The sequence below is a fragment of the Atta cephalotes genome (genome assembly GCF_000143395.1).
Source record: "Atta cephalotes unplaced genomic scaffold scaffold00052, whole genome shotgun sequence".
Taxonomy (NCBI): Eukaryota; Metazoa; Arthropoda; class Insecta; order Hymenoptera; family Formicidae; genus Atta; species Atta cephalotes.
The window spans coordinates 1546492-1566411 of record NW_012130116.1 but is presented as its reverse complement, the minus strand read 5'-3'; the positions used below and the strand labels follow the sequence as shown (position 1 = coordinate 1566411).

Genomic DNA, 19920 nt, shown 5'->3' with positions numbered 1-19920 from the left:
ATGCAACGTTCGACATATTAACATAATACAAAGTGGAGCTCGTAAATCGGCTATGTTTGTATTGATGTCGATACGTGACGTATCATCATGTTATTCTACTCTTTCCGATCGTCGTTTGCCGACTTACATCGTTGACACGGATTTTCACTACGATAGTAGTGGCGGCTGCCGAAGAAGAGAAAAAAAAGTCACTGGGGAATGTCGCGACTTGATTACACGAACGTACCGTGTCCTCCGTGTCGTCTCTAACGTGCGCATCGGCACCGTCCATCCGACGTTGCTCGACCTTGAAACGACCAGCAGGGACTCGAGAGAGGTTTCGCCTTGGGTAATCGGTGCCGCGGACTCGAAAACTAGGCCTGCGCCCGCGGTGACGTCGCCGCCGCTGCCGCCGCCGCGTGGCATCGCGCCTTCATATATAGTGGTTTTTCAACCAGTACAGTCGTGGGACCGCAGTAAGTGCACCGCGAGTACGCTCCTTGAATGTCGTTCCCGCGAACGTTACTTAAAATAGGATGTTTCTAAAGATGATGAATTCCTCAAGTCTTAGTTGGCTCTAATGATTTAATAGGAACGGCTTTAGGCATCGATAAGGCTCTTCCAAATAAAACGAGTTTAAGATTTCAATTGTCATGCCCATTTCTAATGTAGATTAGCTTTAATCTTCTAACTATACTTTTTATCTTCTTCCAGTTCTGAAATTGGAAAAAGATAAAGAGTTAAGTTAGATCAAGATTAATTACAAAATTAATCTATATTGATCTATATTAATATAGAAATGAGCAAAAACGAATTGTACAATTGAGTCGATTAAAAATATTGATAAGATAAGAACGCGTTGAATGCCAACTCTTATGTTTAATGTCTATTTCTATCAATATAGATTAATTTTAATTTCGATTTAACTTAATTTTTTATCTCCAGTTCTTAGAAATTAGAAAAATAATAAAAGGTATGCTAAAGTTAATCTACATTTTGGTAAAAATGAACGTAAAAGCGCCATACGAAAAATGATTGAAGAACACTGAGACCGACGACGCCGTAGCTCGCGGAGGAGGCGGCGAGAGGGACTGATATGGAGGAGGACGAGGAGGAGGAGAAGGAGGCACGTTCGCGGTAACGAAACAAATAGGCCGGCGACTTTCACCGCGCGACCAAGAGCTGTGTGTGGTGGCGGAGGCGCAGACCAGCGCACAGTCAGATCCACAGTCCGAGAGACAGCCACAGCCGTTCTTGGAGCTCGCGTGTGTATCACTCCGTTACTCCTGTCTGTCCCGTTTCCTCGACGGGCTCGTGCTGCGAGATAGCGGATGGTGATTTCATTTCTGCAGGGACCAGGCACGTGGTGCTACAGAGCGCGCCATACCTCTTTTATTTTTCAATTCTTATCCGCGCGCCTACACGTGATTGCCACATCCGGACCAGTCGAAAAATCATAAGGCGGCATTTTTGCACTTCGTGTCTCGCGGTGAGCTCTTTCTCTCTTTCGTTTCTTCGGCGAGACTGCCAGGTGGTAGCGAACAATCCACCGCACTGCTCCGTCACCTTCCAGTCTCTGGACCGGTTCGCGTCTTTGGACTCCGGTGAATTCAAAGATTCGTATGTGCCGCGCGGTTGATACATTCTCGTATCGCCCGCTGATAGACGGTACCAACGGCATGCGTCCTCGAGGACACCGTTGATAGTAGAAAAAGAAAAAAAGATAGAAAGAGATCGTCCAAGGGTCTGAAAAAGAAAACGCTTGCTTTGGCATGAGAGAAATGCACGGGCGTGGATCAGGCGAGAACGAGTGACACATGATGACACGACGACGACCGCCGGCCCGCAGCATCGCGCCGTTCTGCGCGATCGCTTGGGCATTCTGGGTCGTATTACCTGTTGAAACTGGTAAGTACAATCGCCGTTATCGTTCTGGCACCTATAATTGTAAGTCTTGACGCTCATAAAAGGGAGCTGTTGAAATGATCGTTATATGAGACTCTCAGTTTAAATGTAAAATTTTTTATACTAATAATGTATCGTATTTCTGATACTAATAACGCAAAAAGTTTAATTAAGTAATTTAAGTAATTTAGTAATAACAACTATTCTCAATATTTGTTATTATGAAATAACATTTTTTTATTATAAATGTATTATTATATGAATTATTTAAATCTGTTAAAATAAATTTAATAATCGCGCTCAAAGAATTATATCCGACTGTATAAATAATAATTCTCAATCTTATTTATTAAGTATCATCTAGAAAATATAATTAACTCGATAAAACAGAGCATAACAAATTTGAATAAAAATCCGAAAGCGAAATAAGAATATACATTAATGTCATGTTAATTTATGATAAAAAATATTTATGAAAGTTATGGACCAAATAAGAGAGATGGAAATTTTACGATAGATCTAGAGCTCGTTAAATACTCGTACTTTTAACCCACTTTCAATTGTCATCATTTGCACATTTATTTTGCCCCGAATATCCTATCATATTTTCAAAACAGAAAAGCGTTACGCTCCTTTAATAATTAATTAAAGAACAGAGAAATCATATTTTACATCTGAATTATTTTACATCTACTCGTTGCTCATCGGATTTAACTCTCATGATTTAAACGTGATATCAATATCGGTAATCAATTGTTCGCTCAGCGAACACTCGCTATATCATAAAATTTCGATGGAGAATTTATTTATATAAAGTCTATTTTAGGAGCAGGGCACAGCCATGCGGTCAATAAACAGAGATACGATGGATTTTTTAACAATCTAGCACATCCTGATTGGGGTGCAATTGGCAAGTACTTGAATTTGTGTACTAAAATCCAATATATACCTTCGCTGTTTTATTATTACGCAGGATTGTCATTTTATTAAAATCTACACCTTCTCCTTTTCACTGAATAAATTTACTAATAAAAGCATTTCGAAACATCTCAACAAATTATTAGAATTTTTCAACGTTTTATTCAATTTTTTATTGACAATAGTTAATTAAAAATTAATCTCATATACATTTATACATAGCTTTTTTGAGGCTCAATAATTCTCAATAAGAAACAGAAAATTTTTCTTGAATAAGTTTTGACAAAATTACTTGTAATTATTTCTGATAACAAGCTTTTGACGTCAAAATGACGACAAAATACATAGCTCGCTATCAGGGATTGTTTACGCGAAAATTATATGTTTGTTTAATTAAATATGCTTTATCAATTTTACGTCGTTAAATTCAAATAAGAAAGGACATCAGAATTAATGATGAGAATGACGCGAAAAATCTTTCTTAGGAGAGTTGATGAGACATGAAAGTGATGACCCCGTGATTATATTTCTACATGCAGACACAGCGAAGGTGATTGTCCTTGGAAAGTTGTCCTAATACTAGTTGCATGTACCTCCATAGACAGTAGGCTAATCCGAAAGATTCCGGCAGCATATTCCGATGGTGTGTACGCGATGGCTGGCCAAGACAGACCATCTCCTCGAAAGCTCAGCGATCTATTCATGCAAGGCGACGATGGCTTGCCGTCGGTGAAAAATCGAACCGCATTGTTCGCTTTCTTCGGTGAGAATAATTACGGATAATAATATATAAGTAGAGTTAGACAAAAAGTAGGAAATCGCGAACATTTCTAAAAAATATAAGTGTACTGAAAAAGGCAAGAAGGAAAAAAGTTGTTAAATTGATATCCTATTTATTAATAGGATATCAATAGATATAATAGATACTGAATTTTTAGAAACAAAGAATACTTAAAAATTTACTTTATTTTATACCTAAAATATTTACTATAATAACAATATATATTTAAAATCTTTGATTTAATGAAAAAAGAAAATCATTTTTATTTTTATATAAAATGTCTTATATATAAAATATATGAATCTTGACTTTTTTATATCTTTAATTTTATATAAAAAATATACTTTAAATTTAAGCTGAGCATTATCCAAAGCTTTGTGCTAAATTTTATCATCAAGAAATATTGACATTTTTAATCCACACTATATAACAAAATTTGTTTAACAATAAGACAGGGATAAATTGGTTCTACATATAGATTACTATCAATCACTACTATCCACCACGATTGCATCTCAGTATGATTTTAGCATAGATATTGTATTACTTGCCTTGTATAATCCTTATTCATCTAAAGACGAACATGCACACGTGCAGACACAGTTAATTGTTACGTCCATCAATCTGTTGCCTCGTAGTTGCCTCGTAGGTGCGAAAAAATGCACGATATTATATAAACCAATCCAAGAGATCGAATAAATTCGCGACGCATGCGACATATCATAGATCTTCCTGCCGGAACTCGTATGCGACTCGCGACATCCTCGAACGGTGAATCTTTTCAGGACAGCTGGTCACGTCGGAAATAATCATGGCCAGCGAAAGTGGTTGTCCTATAGAATTTCATCGAATCGACGTGGACAAATGCGATCCGGTTTTCGACAAGGAGTGCCAAGGTAACAAGTACATTCCATTCCTCCGAGCGGATTACGACCGTCAAACCGGACGCAGCCCCAACAGCCCGCGGGAACAGGTAATTCCCGCTTTTCTCGAGCATGCCGGGTCAATCTAGCGCCGCGCGAATCACTTCATGGCTTTATTTCCGGGAACGGAGTAGACTTCCGACTTTATCTGACTTTCGCCGGTTATGATAACGATATCGAACGTCCGAATCGATCTCTATCTAAATTATAGTCACGTTTAATGATCTATCGCTGGATACCACGGTGATAGGGCATTCTCGTGAAATACAATATTCGTTTTACTTTTTTTTTCTTTCTTCTCGAGAACGGTTAAACGCTTCGCCGATCCCCAAGACAATCCGTGAGAAGTAGCTCTGAATACGTGAGATTGCAGATAAATAAAGTCACGAGCTGGATCGATGGCAGCTTCGTCTATTCGAGCAGCGAGGCGTGGGCCAATACAATGCGCGCATTCGAAAACGGCAGCCTTCTTATGGAGCAAAAGAGACAATTTCCCGTAAGGAACACCATGCGCGCACCCCTCTTCAATCACGCGGTGCCGAACGTTATGCGAATGCTCAGCCCGGAGCGCCTATATCGTAAGCGAGGATCTACATGTATAAATTTATCCTATAAATAACCTGAAGACTTTCTCAAGAAATTTGTAATCGCGCTCCGCCTAGCTGAATATTATCTAACTGATTTTTAATTACTCACTATAACTCTTCTCACCTTTCATTCGGTTGAATGATAAGATCTCGAGATATACCTATGAATAAAATTTTTTTCAATTGGAAAACGGTCTGTCTATACTTAACTAGAAAGTTTAACTGATGAGAATACTTTGTTTTCTTACTTATTTATTATCATGGAAACAATTTTTGTAATAAATATATTTATAAAAATTTCTTATAATCTTTATACAATTTTTTCATATTTTAAATTTATGAGGATTTCTGAAAAATATCTTTTTAAAATTTCTTCAAATTTGATAAGTTTTTTTTCTCTCTAGGAAAGACGTAGATTTTCTCAATATATCCAAGAAACTTTTTTAAAAAAGTTATAAAATTATACATAAATTCTAAAAAATTTTGAAAAATTATATGTATAGAATATTTTAAGAAAAATTTTTCATCACAATATCGATATATTTTGATGCTTTTGTGAAAAAAAATTGATTTTACCTATTAATTATGTGATACAAAATTTGCGGTATAGTCCGATGTAAATATATATATATATATATTTTGCCAGCATTCACTTTCTTATTGAAAGTATCATTTCCCGCATGTTTTAGCAACATAATCGTTCGACACTTGCATAATTTGATTCTTCCTACTAATTAAGTATTATGTTATTATACGTGATCGTTGCTGCGCGCCGATCCGTTGAGACTTTTTTGCATTATTACTCATAATTTTTCCATTAACCGCATGCGCTTCATGCCTATCCTATTACGTTGCGCATTTTTAACTTTCCCCGCAATCAATTTTCTGATTCTTGCGAAAGTAACCTAATAATTAATTATGTTGCACAGTCCTTGGGGATCCGAGAACGAATCAGCATCCACCGCTGCTGGCTTTAGGAATCTTGTTCTATCGATATCACAATGTCTTAGCGGCTCGCGTGCAGAGAGAGCATCCCGACATGTCCGACGAAGAAATTTTTCAGAAGACACGTCAGATGGTCATCGGAACGATTCAGGTGGATAGCAGTTTACCTATAATTTTCTCTCAACGACAGTAAAAAATAAAGACGCGGTATTTCTTCTAGCGCGAAAAGAGAGTTACAAACAGAAGTAAAATTGCTTATTAATTACATAAAATGTTTTATGTAATTGGTAAACTTTTGTAAAAAATCTCGTGTATTGAATAGATCTCGTGTTTTGAATCTCGCAACTAAATTTACATAATTTGCATTTTCCGTTCGCGAAACATTGCTTTCCGGCACGTGAGGTTTTTCTATCTTTTTACAGAATATAATCCTTTACGAGTATCTTCCGGCATTGCTAAACGAGGATCTTCCTTCGTACACTGGTTATAAACCTGACTTGCATCCGGGTATTAGTCATATCTTTCAAAGCGCTGCATTTCGTTTTGGTCATACTCTTATACCGCCTGGCATATATCGGCGAAATGAAAATTGCGAATACAGGAAGACCAACACAGACCAGCCAGCTATAAGACTTTGTTCTACGTGGTGGGACTCAAACGTGAGTCTATTTATATTTTCATGGTAAACTTTTTGAAAGATACTCTACCTCAGGCAGAGATAATTTTTCATATGTATTTTATACGTATATTTTTAATTGCATTTTACTTGTTAATTATCAATTATTACGATATAATTCTCGTAATTCTATATTATATTAATTAACTATGTAAACTTTTTAAATAATTATTATTATTAATATTAATATTGGATAATCATTACTTTTTTAATTCGCGTTTTAATTTCTTCTATTTAATAATTTTTGATTATTTTTAATCTTAAAATTTATATATATATATATATATAATTCGGGAAAAATTATTAAAATATTTAATACTGAATTTTAAAATATTTCAAATATGTTATAATTCGATATTAAACTTAAATAATTATTATTAACAACACTTTTTTTTAATTATCTAAGCATTTCAATTTTTTAATAATCTTCGATTATTTTATCTTTCAAAATGTGAGTTAGGGCAAAATGTTTAAAAAGAGTAAATTTAAAAAAATTGTAAAATGATTTTCCTTGAATTTTTCTTCCAAGAGAAATTGGCTCACTTAGTTTGTTAAAAAATATTGTCATTAAAATGTAAGTTCAAGTTCTAGAACATCCACGTGATCTAATTATTACATTAAATTCTTATGAGGTTTGTGATCATATTAAACATAGATGCTGCTCACAGGAGGTTTTAGCTAACAGCACGATCGAGGAGCTGATCATGGGTATGGCGTCGCAATTGGCGGAGAAGGAAGATAATCTTCTCGGTACTGACATCCGAAACAATCTCTTTGGCCCCATGGAATTTTCGCGCCGAGATCTCGGCGCCCTGAACATCATGCGAGGTCGCGACAATGGTCTTCCAGACTACAATACAGCCAGGATGAGCTTCAAACTAGCCAAACGGAAAACATGGAACGAGATCAATCCAGAATTATTCAACAAAAATCCGTCGTTGCTGCGTACCCTCATTGAGATTTACTCGAACAATCTCAACAACGTCGACGTCTACGTCGGCGGAATGCTCGAATCCAAGGGTGGTCCTGGCGAGCTCTTCACCGCGGTCATAAAGGAACAATTCCTCCGTTTGCGGGACTCCGATAGATTCTGGTTTGAGAACGAAGAAAACGGGTAAGTGAATTAGTTCTACGTAATAATTATATTAACATTTATGCATTTCGATTTTCCTTTTTCCAATAATGGAATCTAACTGTTTATATCTTGTACGTTTATATCTTTGTAATAAATTATATGAAATATATCCGAATCAATATAATTATAGGAGCTTTTTGACACGCGATTTTATTCAATTTTAGCATTTTTACAAAAAATGAGATGGAGGAAATCCGTCGTGTTACTCTTTGGGACGTGATCACGAACGCAACCGGTATACCTCTCGACGCGATCCAAAGACAAGTCTTCGTTTGGCAAGATGGTGATCCATGTCCTCAACCATTTCAGTTGAATTCGACAATGCTCGAATCTTGCGTTCCCCTACAGCGCTATGACTACTTTGAGGTAATCAGTCAATTATATCAAATTTGTTTCTTAATTATCTTTTGAAAGTTATCTTGCGCAAATATCTTTTTTAATAACTCGCGATTTTTAATTAAATTAAATTAAGATAATTTTACTTTTTCCTTTTGTTTTTAATTGCTATTCTGGAACTTTTTTAATATTTTTTTTTTACATTGGATAATACGACGTTTTTACTGATTTTCGTTAATTAAATTGAGATAATTCTATTCCATTTTCTCCTTTTCTTTTTTAAAATACAGTTCTGAAGCATTAACTCTTAATAATTTCGAGCATTTCCGATATTCTATTTTTGTTGAAAAACATCTTTAATATTCAAATGTTTATAATTAAATTTAGATAATCTTCTTTTGTTTTCTTTTTTAAAAAATTGCGATTTTGGAACATCAACTCGAAGCAACTTCAAGCTTTTTCGATATTCCATTTTTATTACTACTGAATAAGAAAACCTTTATAATGTTTTTATTTTAGTAATTAAATTCAAATAATTTTATTATGCCTTCTTCTTTTTTTAAAATTGCGGTTCTGAAAGACTACGGCATACAAAAAAAAATTAAGCAGTAAAACATAAATATTAAGCAAATATATATATATATATACAGTTTGGATTTGTTACTGCGTTATTGCTTAACTCTTGCTTTTCTGATATTCTTTTTTGTTAAATTGAATAAAACTCTTGGATAAACAAAATACTATTTTACTATTTTTTTAACATAATATTTAATAAATACGCACTATAGGGTAGCGAATTCGTCTACATTTACGCGTGCGTGTTCCTTGGTTTCGTTCCGATCCTTTGTGCCGGTGCTGGATACGGATTGGTGAAACTGCAGAATAAACGGCGGCGTAGATTGAAAATACTTCAAGAGGCAATTCAAAAGCGAAGCGATGGTCGGATTTGCGTTGATAAGATGATTGTACGTGAGTGGCTGCACGCAAACCATCGCCGTCTCGTGAAGGTGAAATTCGGACCGGAAGCGGCGTTGTATATCGTCGATCGAAAAGGGGAGAAACTGCGAACATTCGATTTCAGTGGCGTTAACACCATAACTATGGAAGAATCACAGGTATCTCTTTATTATTGCAAAAATAAATGATAATCTTTTAATGACATTAAAAAATTACTTATCATTAAACTCTTTATTTAAATTTATAAAATAATATATCTTTTTTGAATTAATTTTCTGAAACAAAGAACGTAATTCTTGTTTTTTATTTTCACATTTGCTTAAAATTTTTAATTTAAGATATAAAAGAATAAATAAATTTTAATTATCAATAGATTTGTTTAATGTTGAAAATTGAAATAAACGCGAGAGAATCGATAAATAGATAAATATATGAATCATTTTTTTTATTAGGAAAAAATTTATTATTTCCTCTTCCTCCTCGCCTCCCCCCCTCCCCAAAAAAATTCATAAAGTCTCTATTGTTGAAAAATGTTCATGTAGTAACAACCACGCTATATCTATCTAAAAAAACAATCTAAATTGCGTCTCTGAAATCTGAAATGATATCACAACTACAATTTAAGAAATTAGTAAATGCATCCGGTAATTATATTTTATTGACTACTCAAAATTACGTCGCAAATTAATTCTACGCTTCATTAAATAACAGCTGACTCTTTAACATCACATCGTATTCGATAATTATTAATCGCTGTTTCAGGAGAGCGAAACCGGACATCGTAAGGCCCTAGTGCTGTTACGTATACCGCGTGATTACGACCTTGTCCTTGAACTCGATTCGTTGGCTTCGCGTAGAAAGTTCATTGCGAAATTGGAGGCGTTTCTGGCGTCACAAAAAAAGCATTTCACACTCACGCCAATTGCAAGGGATATTATGCTGGCAAAAGCGGAAACCAAGGAGCGTCGGCAAAAGAAGCTCGAACAGGTTTGTCTCTCCTTCTCACGGGAATACATTTATGAATGTATACGCAGCTCCGTTCATTGAAACGTGGATTAATATCTCATGAAGAAATAATTTCTTAATTAATAAAAAAGAAAAGAGAAATATGAATGTATAATTGTATTCGAAAATATATGTATAAATATATGTATAAGTATACATATAATTTATTTCGCTCTCCTACTTCAAGAATGACACAAAAAGAGCTTTTTTGTGAATTATTTCTATGAATGCATTAGGCAAACATTATTCATTTTATAAAAAATAAACTAATTTAACTTTATAAGAAAATCAAAATCTTTACGATTCAAAAGAGGTTTTTTTAAAGGTTTGTCAAATAAAAATCGCATTTGATTATGTTATGAATATATTCTTTTTATCTGTTATCTGATTCGTCAATAATTTTCGGTCAAATGGAAAAAAATAGTTTATCTCATTTTTTGAGAAACTTAATTTTTTTTAAATTCAATAAATAAAAATGGTCAAATAATTAAATAAATTAAACAATATAATATAGAACTAATATTATATATAATTATATTGTTACACATACATAATATCCTGAATGGTTCTTAATTCTCTATTATATTATTTACTTAATTTTTTTAGTTGTGTTTTTAGTTATGTGTTTTAAAATAAAGTAGCAATTTCGCTCCACACGCTTATTATACTACATATAAATTTATAGTATTAATTATATACATGGAAGGATTATGACATTCCCGATAACACTGCGAAATGTTGTTAGTTCTTCAGAGAAGCATACGCGTTGACTTTCGGTTTACGGCCCGGCGAACGAAGGCGGCGGTCTGAAGACAGTGATACCGGAGAGGTCGTCACGGTAATGCGCACATCGCTTTCCAAGAGCGAGTTTGCAAGTGCTCTCGGCATGCGGCCCGACGCAGTCTTCGTGAAGAAAATGTTCAACATCGTTGACAAAGATGGTGACGGCCGGATTTCTTTCCAGGTATAATTGTCGCTCGCTTCATCGAAGCTGCGCTTTTACCATTTTGTCTGAATATAACTTTCTTATCTTGTCTGACGATTATCAACGAAGAGCGATTCATTCCAGGAATTCTTGGACACGGTCTTGCTATTCTCACGTGGCAAAACTGAGGACAAGTTGCGTATCATCTTCGACATGTGCGATAAGGATAGCAACGGCGTGATCGACAAGGAAGAACTGTCGGAGATGTTGAGGTCATTGGTGGAAATAGCGCGTACCACCAGTCTCTCGGATGATCATGTCACAGAATTGATCGACGGCATGTTCCAGGTTCCATTTTTTATTATTTTCACATCATTATGGTAGCTTATTTATTTTAAAATGTCTTTTGTTATCGCGATAACTGCTAAATCCCTTATTAATCAGGATGCTGGACTTGAGAGGAAGAACTACCTCACATATAACGATTTTAAATTGATGATGAAGGAATATAAAGGTGATTTCGTCGCGATCGGTCTCGATTGCAAGGGTGCCAAGCAGAATTTTCTCGACACATCGACGAATGTTGCTCGTATGACCAGCTTTCATATCGATCAACTACCCCCGGAAGATTCGAAAAGCTGGACTCGAAAGCAATGGGATGCCATATCGACTTTTCTCGAAGAGAACAGGCAGAATATATTCTACCTCTTTGTGTTTTACGTGGTCACCATAGCTCTTTTTGTTGAGAGATTTATTCGTGAGTATTTCATCGATCTCAAGTAGAACAAATTCAAAACATGTCTAAATATACTTTGATTTTTCTAGACATCTTTGAATATATGTAATATATTTTTTTATATTATATTATCATATTATATATATAATAATATATTATTATGTTATATTATTATTATAATTTTTCCTAATTCTTTTGAATATGTGATTTGTTCAGAAAGCATCCTGTTGTTCGTTTGCTGCAAAATTCAATTTCAATCTCTTGCCTTTTTTTCGCAGATTATTCTTTTATGGCAGAACATACGGACCTCAGACATATAATGGGCGTGGGAATCGCCATAACCAGAGGATCAGCAGCCGCACTGTCCTTCTGTTACAGTCTCCTGCTATTAACAATGTCGCGTAATCTATTGACGAAGTTGAAGGAATTCTCGATTCAGCAGTACATCCCGTTAGACTCGCACATACAATTCCATAAGATCGCAGCATGTACGGCACTTTTTTTCTCTGTGCTGCATACGGTCGGTCACATAGTCAACTTTTATCACGTTTCTACACAGCCGATAGCTCATCTTCGCTGCCTCACTAGTGAAATCAGCTTTCCCAGCGACGCGCGGCCTACTATCTCTTTTTGGCTGTTCAGAACAGTGACCGGTAGGTGTTCTCGCCAAAGATTTCACAATTTCATTGGACATCCAGAACTTTGACATGATTCCCTTATTTCACTTTTATTGCAGGTTTAACCGGTATTCTTCTCTTCGTCATCATGACGATTATTTTCGTCTTCGCACATCCAACCATACGACAGAAAGCCTACAAGTTCTTTTGGTCGACGCATAGTCTCTACGTAGTACTATATGCATTATGCCTCATCCATGGTTTAGCCCGTTTGACAGGCGAACCGCGATTCTGGATATTCTTCGTCGGCCCGGCAATCATTTACGCGCTAGATAAAGTAATTTTATACCCACTTTTTCGGGAAGTAGAACAGTGACAAAGAAAAAGAACAATTCCCTTTTTTACATGTATATGTGCGTCACACTCGTAGTCACACATAATTACAAAATTTATTAATTATGTATGGAGATCATGCATGATGTAACATATTTTGTATATTACGTATTATCTCATATTTCGTTTAATGTAAATCGTCTTTTGCTAAAATGATTTGATTTGAATTATTAACGCAATATAAAAATAACGTTAAGTACCAAATATCAAGAATCAAGAATGTTATCAGAGTACTGATTTCAGGTCGTCAGCTTGAGAACTAAATACATGACCCTGGATATCATCGAGACGGAATTACTACCCTCCGACGTAATAAAGATCAAATTCTACAGACCTCCGAACTTAAAGTACCTGTCGGGTCAGTGGGTACGTCTCGCCTGCACTGCCTTCAGATCTAATGAATTTCATTCTTTCACGCTGACCTCCGCGCCGCACGAGAATTTTCTATCGTGCCACATAAAAGCTCAAGGGCCGTGGACGTGGAAGCTCCGTAATTACTTCGATCCTTGCAATTATAACCCAGAGGATGATCATCCGAAGATTCGTATAGAAGGTCCGTTTGGTGGAGGAAATCAGGATTGGTACAAGTTTGAGGTCGCGGTGATGGTTGGAGGTGGCATCGGGGTGACTCCTTATGCCTCGATGCTCAATGATCTCGTATTTGGAACCTCCACCAACAGATATTCAGGAGTCGCGTGTAAGAAGGTAAATGCAAACCAAAATAAAAATTATATGAAAAAAAATAATCAAGTGAGAAAAATTTGAAAGATATCTTTACATACATATATTTATTTTCTTTATACAAATTATAATTTATTCTTTATACAAAATTATCATAGAAAATTTTCTAAGAATAAGGATAAAAAGAATTTATTAATTTTTATTCTATAAAAAGAAATTCATAATCGAAATTAAGAAGTAACTTAATTGTATTTAATTGTTTTTGATCGTTTGAGAAGTATTTCTAAAAATGTATATTCATATTAGAAATTGAAAATACATATTCATATTAAAAATGTTACGGTAAAGCTGATGCAAAAGTGGCGATTGCTTCATTACTAGAAAGTATGTTTTACTGTCGAAAGAGAAACATGAATATGGAATATTGTTGGGCTATATAAACCATTGCGTTAAATTTAACGGCTCATTAAAATAAGAAAACGCTTCCATTTTTTTATTCGATAGTATCGTGTCACTTTCTTTTTATTTTGTACAGGTCTATTTTTTATGGATCTGCCCATCGCATAAACATTTCGAATGGTTTATTGACGTTCTCAGAGATGTTGAGAGAAAAGACGTTACGGATGTGCTTGAAATTCACATATTTATAACACAATTCTTTCATAAGTTTGATTTGCGTACTACTATGCTGGTAAGTGAATTCATATTGGAATTTTTGTATGATCGAATGCGATGAAAATGTACGCAAAATTTCTCCTTATATTTAATTAATTCGGATTAATTATTAATAAAATTTTACTTCACATATGTAGTACATATGTGAGAATCACTTTCAGAGGCTATCGAAGAAGAGTATATTCACCGGTCTGAAGGCCATCAATCACTTTGGTCGGCCGGACATGACGTCGTTTTTGAAATTTGTTCAAAAGAAACACAGCTATGTGCGTTCATGATATTAGTTTTTATTAAGAATGCATTCGCTCAGCGCATAGAAGTTCAAGGGATGTTTGAAGAAGATAAAGAGTTAAACGTCCTTCGTGCTTTTGCGCGATCTGTTATAATATTATTGATGTTATTTTTTAAAAAATTGAATGATATAAAATTTTTTAAAAAATTGAATGATATAAAATTTTTTAAAAAATTGAATGATATTATTGATTTACAGGTTAGCAAAATAGGAGTATTTAGCTGTGGGCCGCGTCCTCTGACGAAAAGCGTCATGTCTGCCTGCGATGAAGTTAATAAAACACGGCGGCTGCCGTATTTCATTCATCACTTTGAGAACTTCGGCTAGTCTAATACACTGCTCCCTGTTTGCATGAGATAACGGACTGTCAATGTATTTGACAATCTTTCTCTACGATTTACATATTTAGAATGTACATATTTATACGCTGAAGTGTTGCTTTTTATTACTATTTATTATCATATTACATTTCTTATTTATGAATTCAAAAAAGAAAATCTTTTTCTCCCTATCTTTTTATCTTCCCAAATTAAATAAAATCTTAGTTGTAATTTTATTATAATTTATTATAAAATTTTATTATAATTTATTTAATTATAAAATTATTTATTATAATGTTATTATAATAAATTATAATGAAATTTCGTCATCATATGTATATACATATATTTATTTTGACTTTATTATGAAATTTTGTTTACATTCGTAATTGTAGCGCTCTCAAAATGGAATTTCCTCATATGAGTTAAGTTAGAGGTGTCTTGGATTCTTTTTTTTTATTAAATAATATTAAATAATTATAAAATAAAATACCTATCTAAGTATTTTTAATAGCGTTTAGGAAATGTCGATGAGTATCGTAATTGTCCGTAGCATTTGAGAAATATATTAAGCATTAATGGTTCTGCGTGAGGTTGGCGGGAATGGATACGACCAATTACTTTTGCTGGACTCATCACCAATTTCTCGCGAGAATTCGGACAACTCGTGTGACGTATAGCCCCGATTAATGACACCTTCGATATCCTCTTTAACTGCATGTCTATTTTGAAGTTTAGATGACAGTTGACTGAAACATTTTTAGAATCATAGAATGTAAGAAAAAAAAATTCAATTATAAAGGAAGATAAAAGGTTTCAAATTTTGAAGGAAAATTTGCGAATTTATTTCAAGAAAAAAATAAAACGGACATTTCTATGTTTAAGTGTTATTCACTATATTTGAATATTAAAAAATTGATTCATAATACAAAACTATTACTATTAAAGATATAAAAGTTTCTTATCCCATTTATACATGCCTAAAAGTTTCCAGTGCTTCGCGTTTTATCACGTTTTATATTAATTCTATAATATTTATATTAATTTTTTATTTTATTAATTAATATTTATATTAATTCTAAGAAAGTAATCTGTTATTTTTTTGATCTAGTTTTTCTTAGGACACTGCTTTACAGATTGAACTTATAATAGATGATAAAAAATGTTACTAAAAAATAATCATAACAGCGTAAAAACTGAAATAATTTTTATCATTTTATGATAAAATTTTTCTATCTATTTTAGGTTTAATCTGTAAAGCAAAATATTCTGAGGAAAGAACATAGATAAAAAAAATAGCAAATTGTTTCCTTAGAAGCTATGGAATTGTAGCAAAACTCGAAATTTTTAGGCTTGTCTTCGGTGATAGAAAATTTCTATATTTTTAATAAATTTTGTATTACAAACTAAATTTTTACGTCTTAAATAACGTATAATAAATTATGTCTAAACGATACTTTATTCCTTTTAAATGGCAATTTATTCCTTTTCCTGAAATAAATTTCGTCTCCAATTTAATCATACAAATCTCCCTTAAATTCGGCTGATTGTAACGCAAACCTCATTATTCGATCGCCGAATGAATCTTCAATCTTGGGAACTTTCCGCCTAACGTTACGCGTATCGAAACTCTCCTCTATAATGACGTGCCTATCATACGGTGTGTCGTAGTCGACTTCGAGTATGGTCGAAAATTGATGAGGGAAGATCATGTCTATAGCTGTTATTACGAGTCCCGCGAAGAGGCATGCAGCACCTGTGAAGAAAAGAAATCGCAATCACGTACGTATATTTATACATTGATCGAGTCTTAATAAAGTAATCACAAGGACACGAACCAGCTGATAACACCAACCAATAATTCCAGCCGAGATTGAAAGAAAGAATTGAGCCTTCGATGTGAGCTATCAGAGGTTCACATGGTAAGAGTGTCGAGTAGATCAGGTTTGTTAACAGCATGCATAAACCCGTGAAAATCATGCCGTATGCCCCATATCGCGGTACCATCATAAGTAACAAATTCATCATTAACCATGAGGCAAAGGAGGTCCTGCATAAGAAAGATTCCTCATTTCGCGTACACGCAATGAATGGAAAACTCGTATTCATAATCGATTCTTATATTTAAAATCGTCTTAAATAATATCTTAAGATGCTAATATGGCTCTTAGATTATAACATCTTAAGATTATACTTAAAGCAATCTTAAATAAAAATCGACTATTGATGCTTTCCTAGACGCAATATAAAGCGGTGTCTACAACGAAATTTTAAGACGTAAAATTTAAGCTTTAAACTCTAAACCGTAAGAAATTGCAATCGAATGTGAGGAGAATACTTGACTGATTGGTCAATTTCTTACGGCTTAGTGCTTAAAACTTAAATTTTATGTCTTAAAATCTCATAACACAGCGCTTAACATAATGATTATATTTCATCTTCGTTTAAGATTAGCAAACAACAAGTAAGAGACTGTGTCTCTTGTTGGAAAGCACTGTATGAATACTGGCCATGAAATTGCATTAATATCTTAAAATGTCATTATATAAGATAGTCTTAAAATAAGAATGGACTATGGAGGCTAGTATTCACATAGTCACAGTTTTAAGACCTTTTTAAATACCGTTTTGAAATGTCATAAATTACAGATCATGTTATAACCGTCTTACATTAATGGTCTTGTAATAAAAACCGACTATAAATACTAGATTATGACTCTCAAAATGATTTCTTTCTACGAAAGTATTTCATCACAGAAGTAATAATATACCATAACATTATTGAAGCATAATATCCAGCTTCGCGATATCGTGAACCCCAAGAAAATCCCTCTTGATGGAGGCTGAAATATTCCGCCAAGGAAATAATAGGGAACGGCGCACCCTGATGAAGAGCCTGCTTGAATGCACTAGTCATTTCGCCAGAACTCCGCCACCAAAATCTTTCATTATATTCGACGTCACCATTCGTCTGCTCGTTCCTTGGCAATACTGCAACGATAAAATCTACTTGACGTAAGTGAACGAATCATTGCATAAACATCTGTTCGAAAATTGCAATTTGCGATGTGCAATCGCAAGTAGAAACACAAGTCATCTTACGTCAAAATGATATTAAATTGACTTCAAAATAGATCATTAAAAGTCATTTAATTAATAACTATTTATTGTAACGTCATTTTGACTTGTTTTGTTTCGAATACAGCTCAATAATTTTAAATTTAATCTCCAAGCTTATCTTATTACATTCAATCAATCAGAACTCGATATCTTCAATTGTAGAAGTGCGTGTAAAAAGTTTAGATATCTAGCTTTCTTTACTTACGCCTGTATGTTATATTGATGTGCATTAAACCGATGTAACCGCCTATGTCGGCCGTTGCCTTATGTTTGGAGAAAGCGCTGTAAGAGCTGACAATGGTAGCGGAGCTCGTATGCCAGGATGAGCCGTATTGCGCCACTATGCGCGCATAGAGAGCACAGCGATTATTCTTCCGCAGCGTTACATTTGTGATTATCTCGATTAATCATTCCACAAATGGATTTCGCAATTTTATTGGTCGAAGTAACGTCTTTAGAGATAAACACGCAATTTACTGCGAATACTACAAGCGAACAGTGGCGTAACTAATGTATTAACTTCAAATATTTTTTATTTCAATTATTTATTTGTTCTTTATCTTTCTGAACTCTCGTGTTTAAAAATGGTAAACAATACGAGGAAATTGAAATATAGATAACAATGCAACAAAAAGTACATTAGATGAGTTCCACTAAATATTCTTATTTTTTGCTTAATTTTTTTATTAATTCTTTTCCTTTTCTTTTATTTTCCCACCGCTTTTTTTATCGGTCTCATCGAACTCTCGCGATTCGAACTTCGCGAGGCCAATCAGTTAGTTACGCCACTGGCAGCCAAGGCCCCTTGACTTGGAAAGTAGACAAAGTGCACGAACCTTGAATCGTTGCACCCACGAAGAGGCTCAGAGTAACCGTGAGAAATGTGGTTAACCGCTACGGCGGAAGAAAAACCAGGTTTACACGGCCAGAACTCGTAATTAATTTAAATCGTCGGTCACGATCAAGCACGGAGGAATAGAAAACTGCTCACCTCTTTCCTGACGCCCGGAAATATGACTAGAAATGCCGTGAACAGAGTGCCGAATATCACGAATACGATAACCAAGGGAACATCACCGGTGACAGGAGTGCGGTTGCTGTAACTGTAGAGCGTCGGACCGCCGTCGTTGCGAAAGGCATCGAACCATCCCTTCATTTTCCTGGATCAGCTAGTTCCGGCTCGCCGGAATCTGGGCCACTCGAATGAAAAATTACATTATCATCCTCGCTCTCAGCAAAGCAAATTGTAGGCTACACAATTCAATCAATATTTTCTTCGCCAATCATACTGTATATTACTTTCGTACGCTATTTCAAAACATTAACTTTTATTTGAAAAAAACAGCATACAAAAAGCGCAGATAACTTTGAGAAGATATCTTCTGTTGCTAAGCACTTTATTCAGATACTCTTTTGACTTTTCGTCATATGGAGAACACTGATGGATCTTTATTTACGAGTGACATCACCACGGATAAAAATAAAGATTTTAATTAACAAGAGTTATTTCGATATAATTTACTGAAATGCAATCTCTTGTAGCTATTAGCGCGATCCAAAAAGGATGGATGTCTCTCCCGGCTGGCCTTGACACGCATAAGTCCCGAAGGATTTTCTATTCGAGAGGAATTTACCTATGACCAGCAGATTTGACTCAAGGTCGGAGTTGCCAAAACTCTTGCGAAATCCTCGACATGCATTGAAAGCGCACTCGCGCACTGTACGACATGTGGGACCAAAGGCGGCGAGTGTACTGGAGCCCCGAGTGGGTTAACAGGCTCCGCTTGGAAAGCGGCTTCCATCAGCAGACAGACGACCTCGTGCATTACCTGGTAGAGAGAGAAAGAAGGACGGAGAGAGAGAGAGAGAGAGAGAGAGAGAGAGAGAGAGAGAGAGAGAGAGAGAGAGAGAGAGTAGAGGTGGTGCGACGGTCGCGTGTCGGACGAGAGAGAGAGAGAGAGAGAGAGAGAGAGAAGAGTAAGTAAGTAGTACGTAGTACGTAAGTACGTACTTAC

At 34.9% G+C, this 19920-nt stretch overlaps 2 protein-coding genes across 2 annotated transcripts; one reads left to right on the top strand and one right to left on the bottom strand.

Moving 5' to 3' along the window:
- Nucleotides 1–1796: 1796 nt before the first annotated feature.
- LOC105623067 (dual oxidase) lies at nucleotides 1797–14793 on the top strand. Its single transcript, XM_012204469.1, has 20 exons — nucleotides 1797–1887; nucleotides 2711–2794; nucleotides 3404–3565; nucleotides 4369–4556; nucleotides 4880–5084; nucleotides 6023–6189; nucleotides 6461–6697; nucleotides 7383–7828; nucleotides 8014–8215; nucleotides 8974–9300; nucleotides 9905–10129; nucleotides 10893–11111; nucleotides 11217–11420; nucleotides 11517–11829; nucleotides 12087–12461; nucleotides 12545–12762; nucleotides 13062–13523; nucleotides 14035–14190; nucleotides 14312–14440; nucleotides 14665–14793. The coding sequence occupies exons 1-20, from the start codon at nucleotides 1797–1799 to the stop codon at nucleotides 14791–14793; spliced, it is 4539 nt and encodes a 1512-aa protein (XP_012059859.1).
- Nucleotides 14794–15354: 561 nt separating this feature from the next.
- LOC105623066 (dual oxidase maturation factor 1) lies at nucleotides 15355–19061 on the bottom strand. The gene is made up of 7 exons (XM_012204468.1): nucleotides 18897–19061; nucleotides 18742–18799; nucleotides 18111–18245; nucleotides 17557–17776; nucleotides 16625–16836; nucleotides 16347–16542; nucleotides 15355–15535 (listed from the first exon to the last, which is right to left on the bottom strand). The coding sequence occupies exons 1-7, from the start codon at nucleotides 19059–19061 to the stop codon at nucleotides 15355–15357; spliced, it is 1167 nt and encodes a 388-aa protein (XP_012059858.1).
- Nucleotides 19062–19920: the final 859 nt, after the last annotated feature.

Excerpts from the sequence above, each read along its gene's own strand:
- LOC105623066 (XM_012204468.1), bottom strand. The coding sequence starts at position 19,061 with ATGAAGGGATGGTTCGATGCCTTTCGCAACGACGGCGGTCCGACGCTC. Across the intron at positions 18,246-18,741 it reads CGTGGGTGCAACGATTCAAG|TGGCGCAATACGGCTCATCC; the intron begins GTTCGTGCACTT and ends ATGCGCGCATAG. Across the intron at positions 17,777-18,110 it reads CATCAATATAACATACAGGC|TATTGCCAAGGAACGAGCAG; the intron begins GTAAGTAAAGAA and ends TTATCGTTGCAG.
- LOC105623067 (XM_012204469.1), top strand. The coding sequence starts at position 1,797 with ATGATGACACGACGACGACCGCCGGCCCGCAGCATCGCGCCGTTCTGC. Across the intron at positions 5,085-6,022 it reads CAGCCCGGAGCGCCTATATC|TCCTTGGGGATCCGAGAACG; the intron begins GTAAGCGAGGAT and ends TATGTTGCACAG. Across the intron at positions 11,421-11,516 it reads TGATCGACGGCATGTTCCAG|GATGCTGGACTTGAGAGGAA; the intron begins GTTCCATTTTTT and ends CTTATTAATCAG.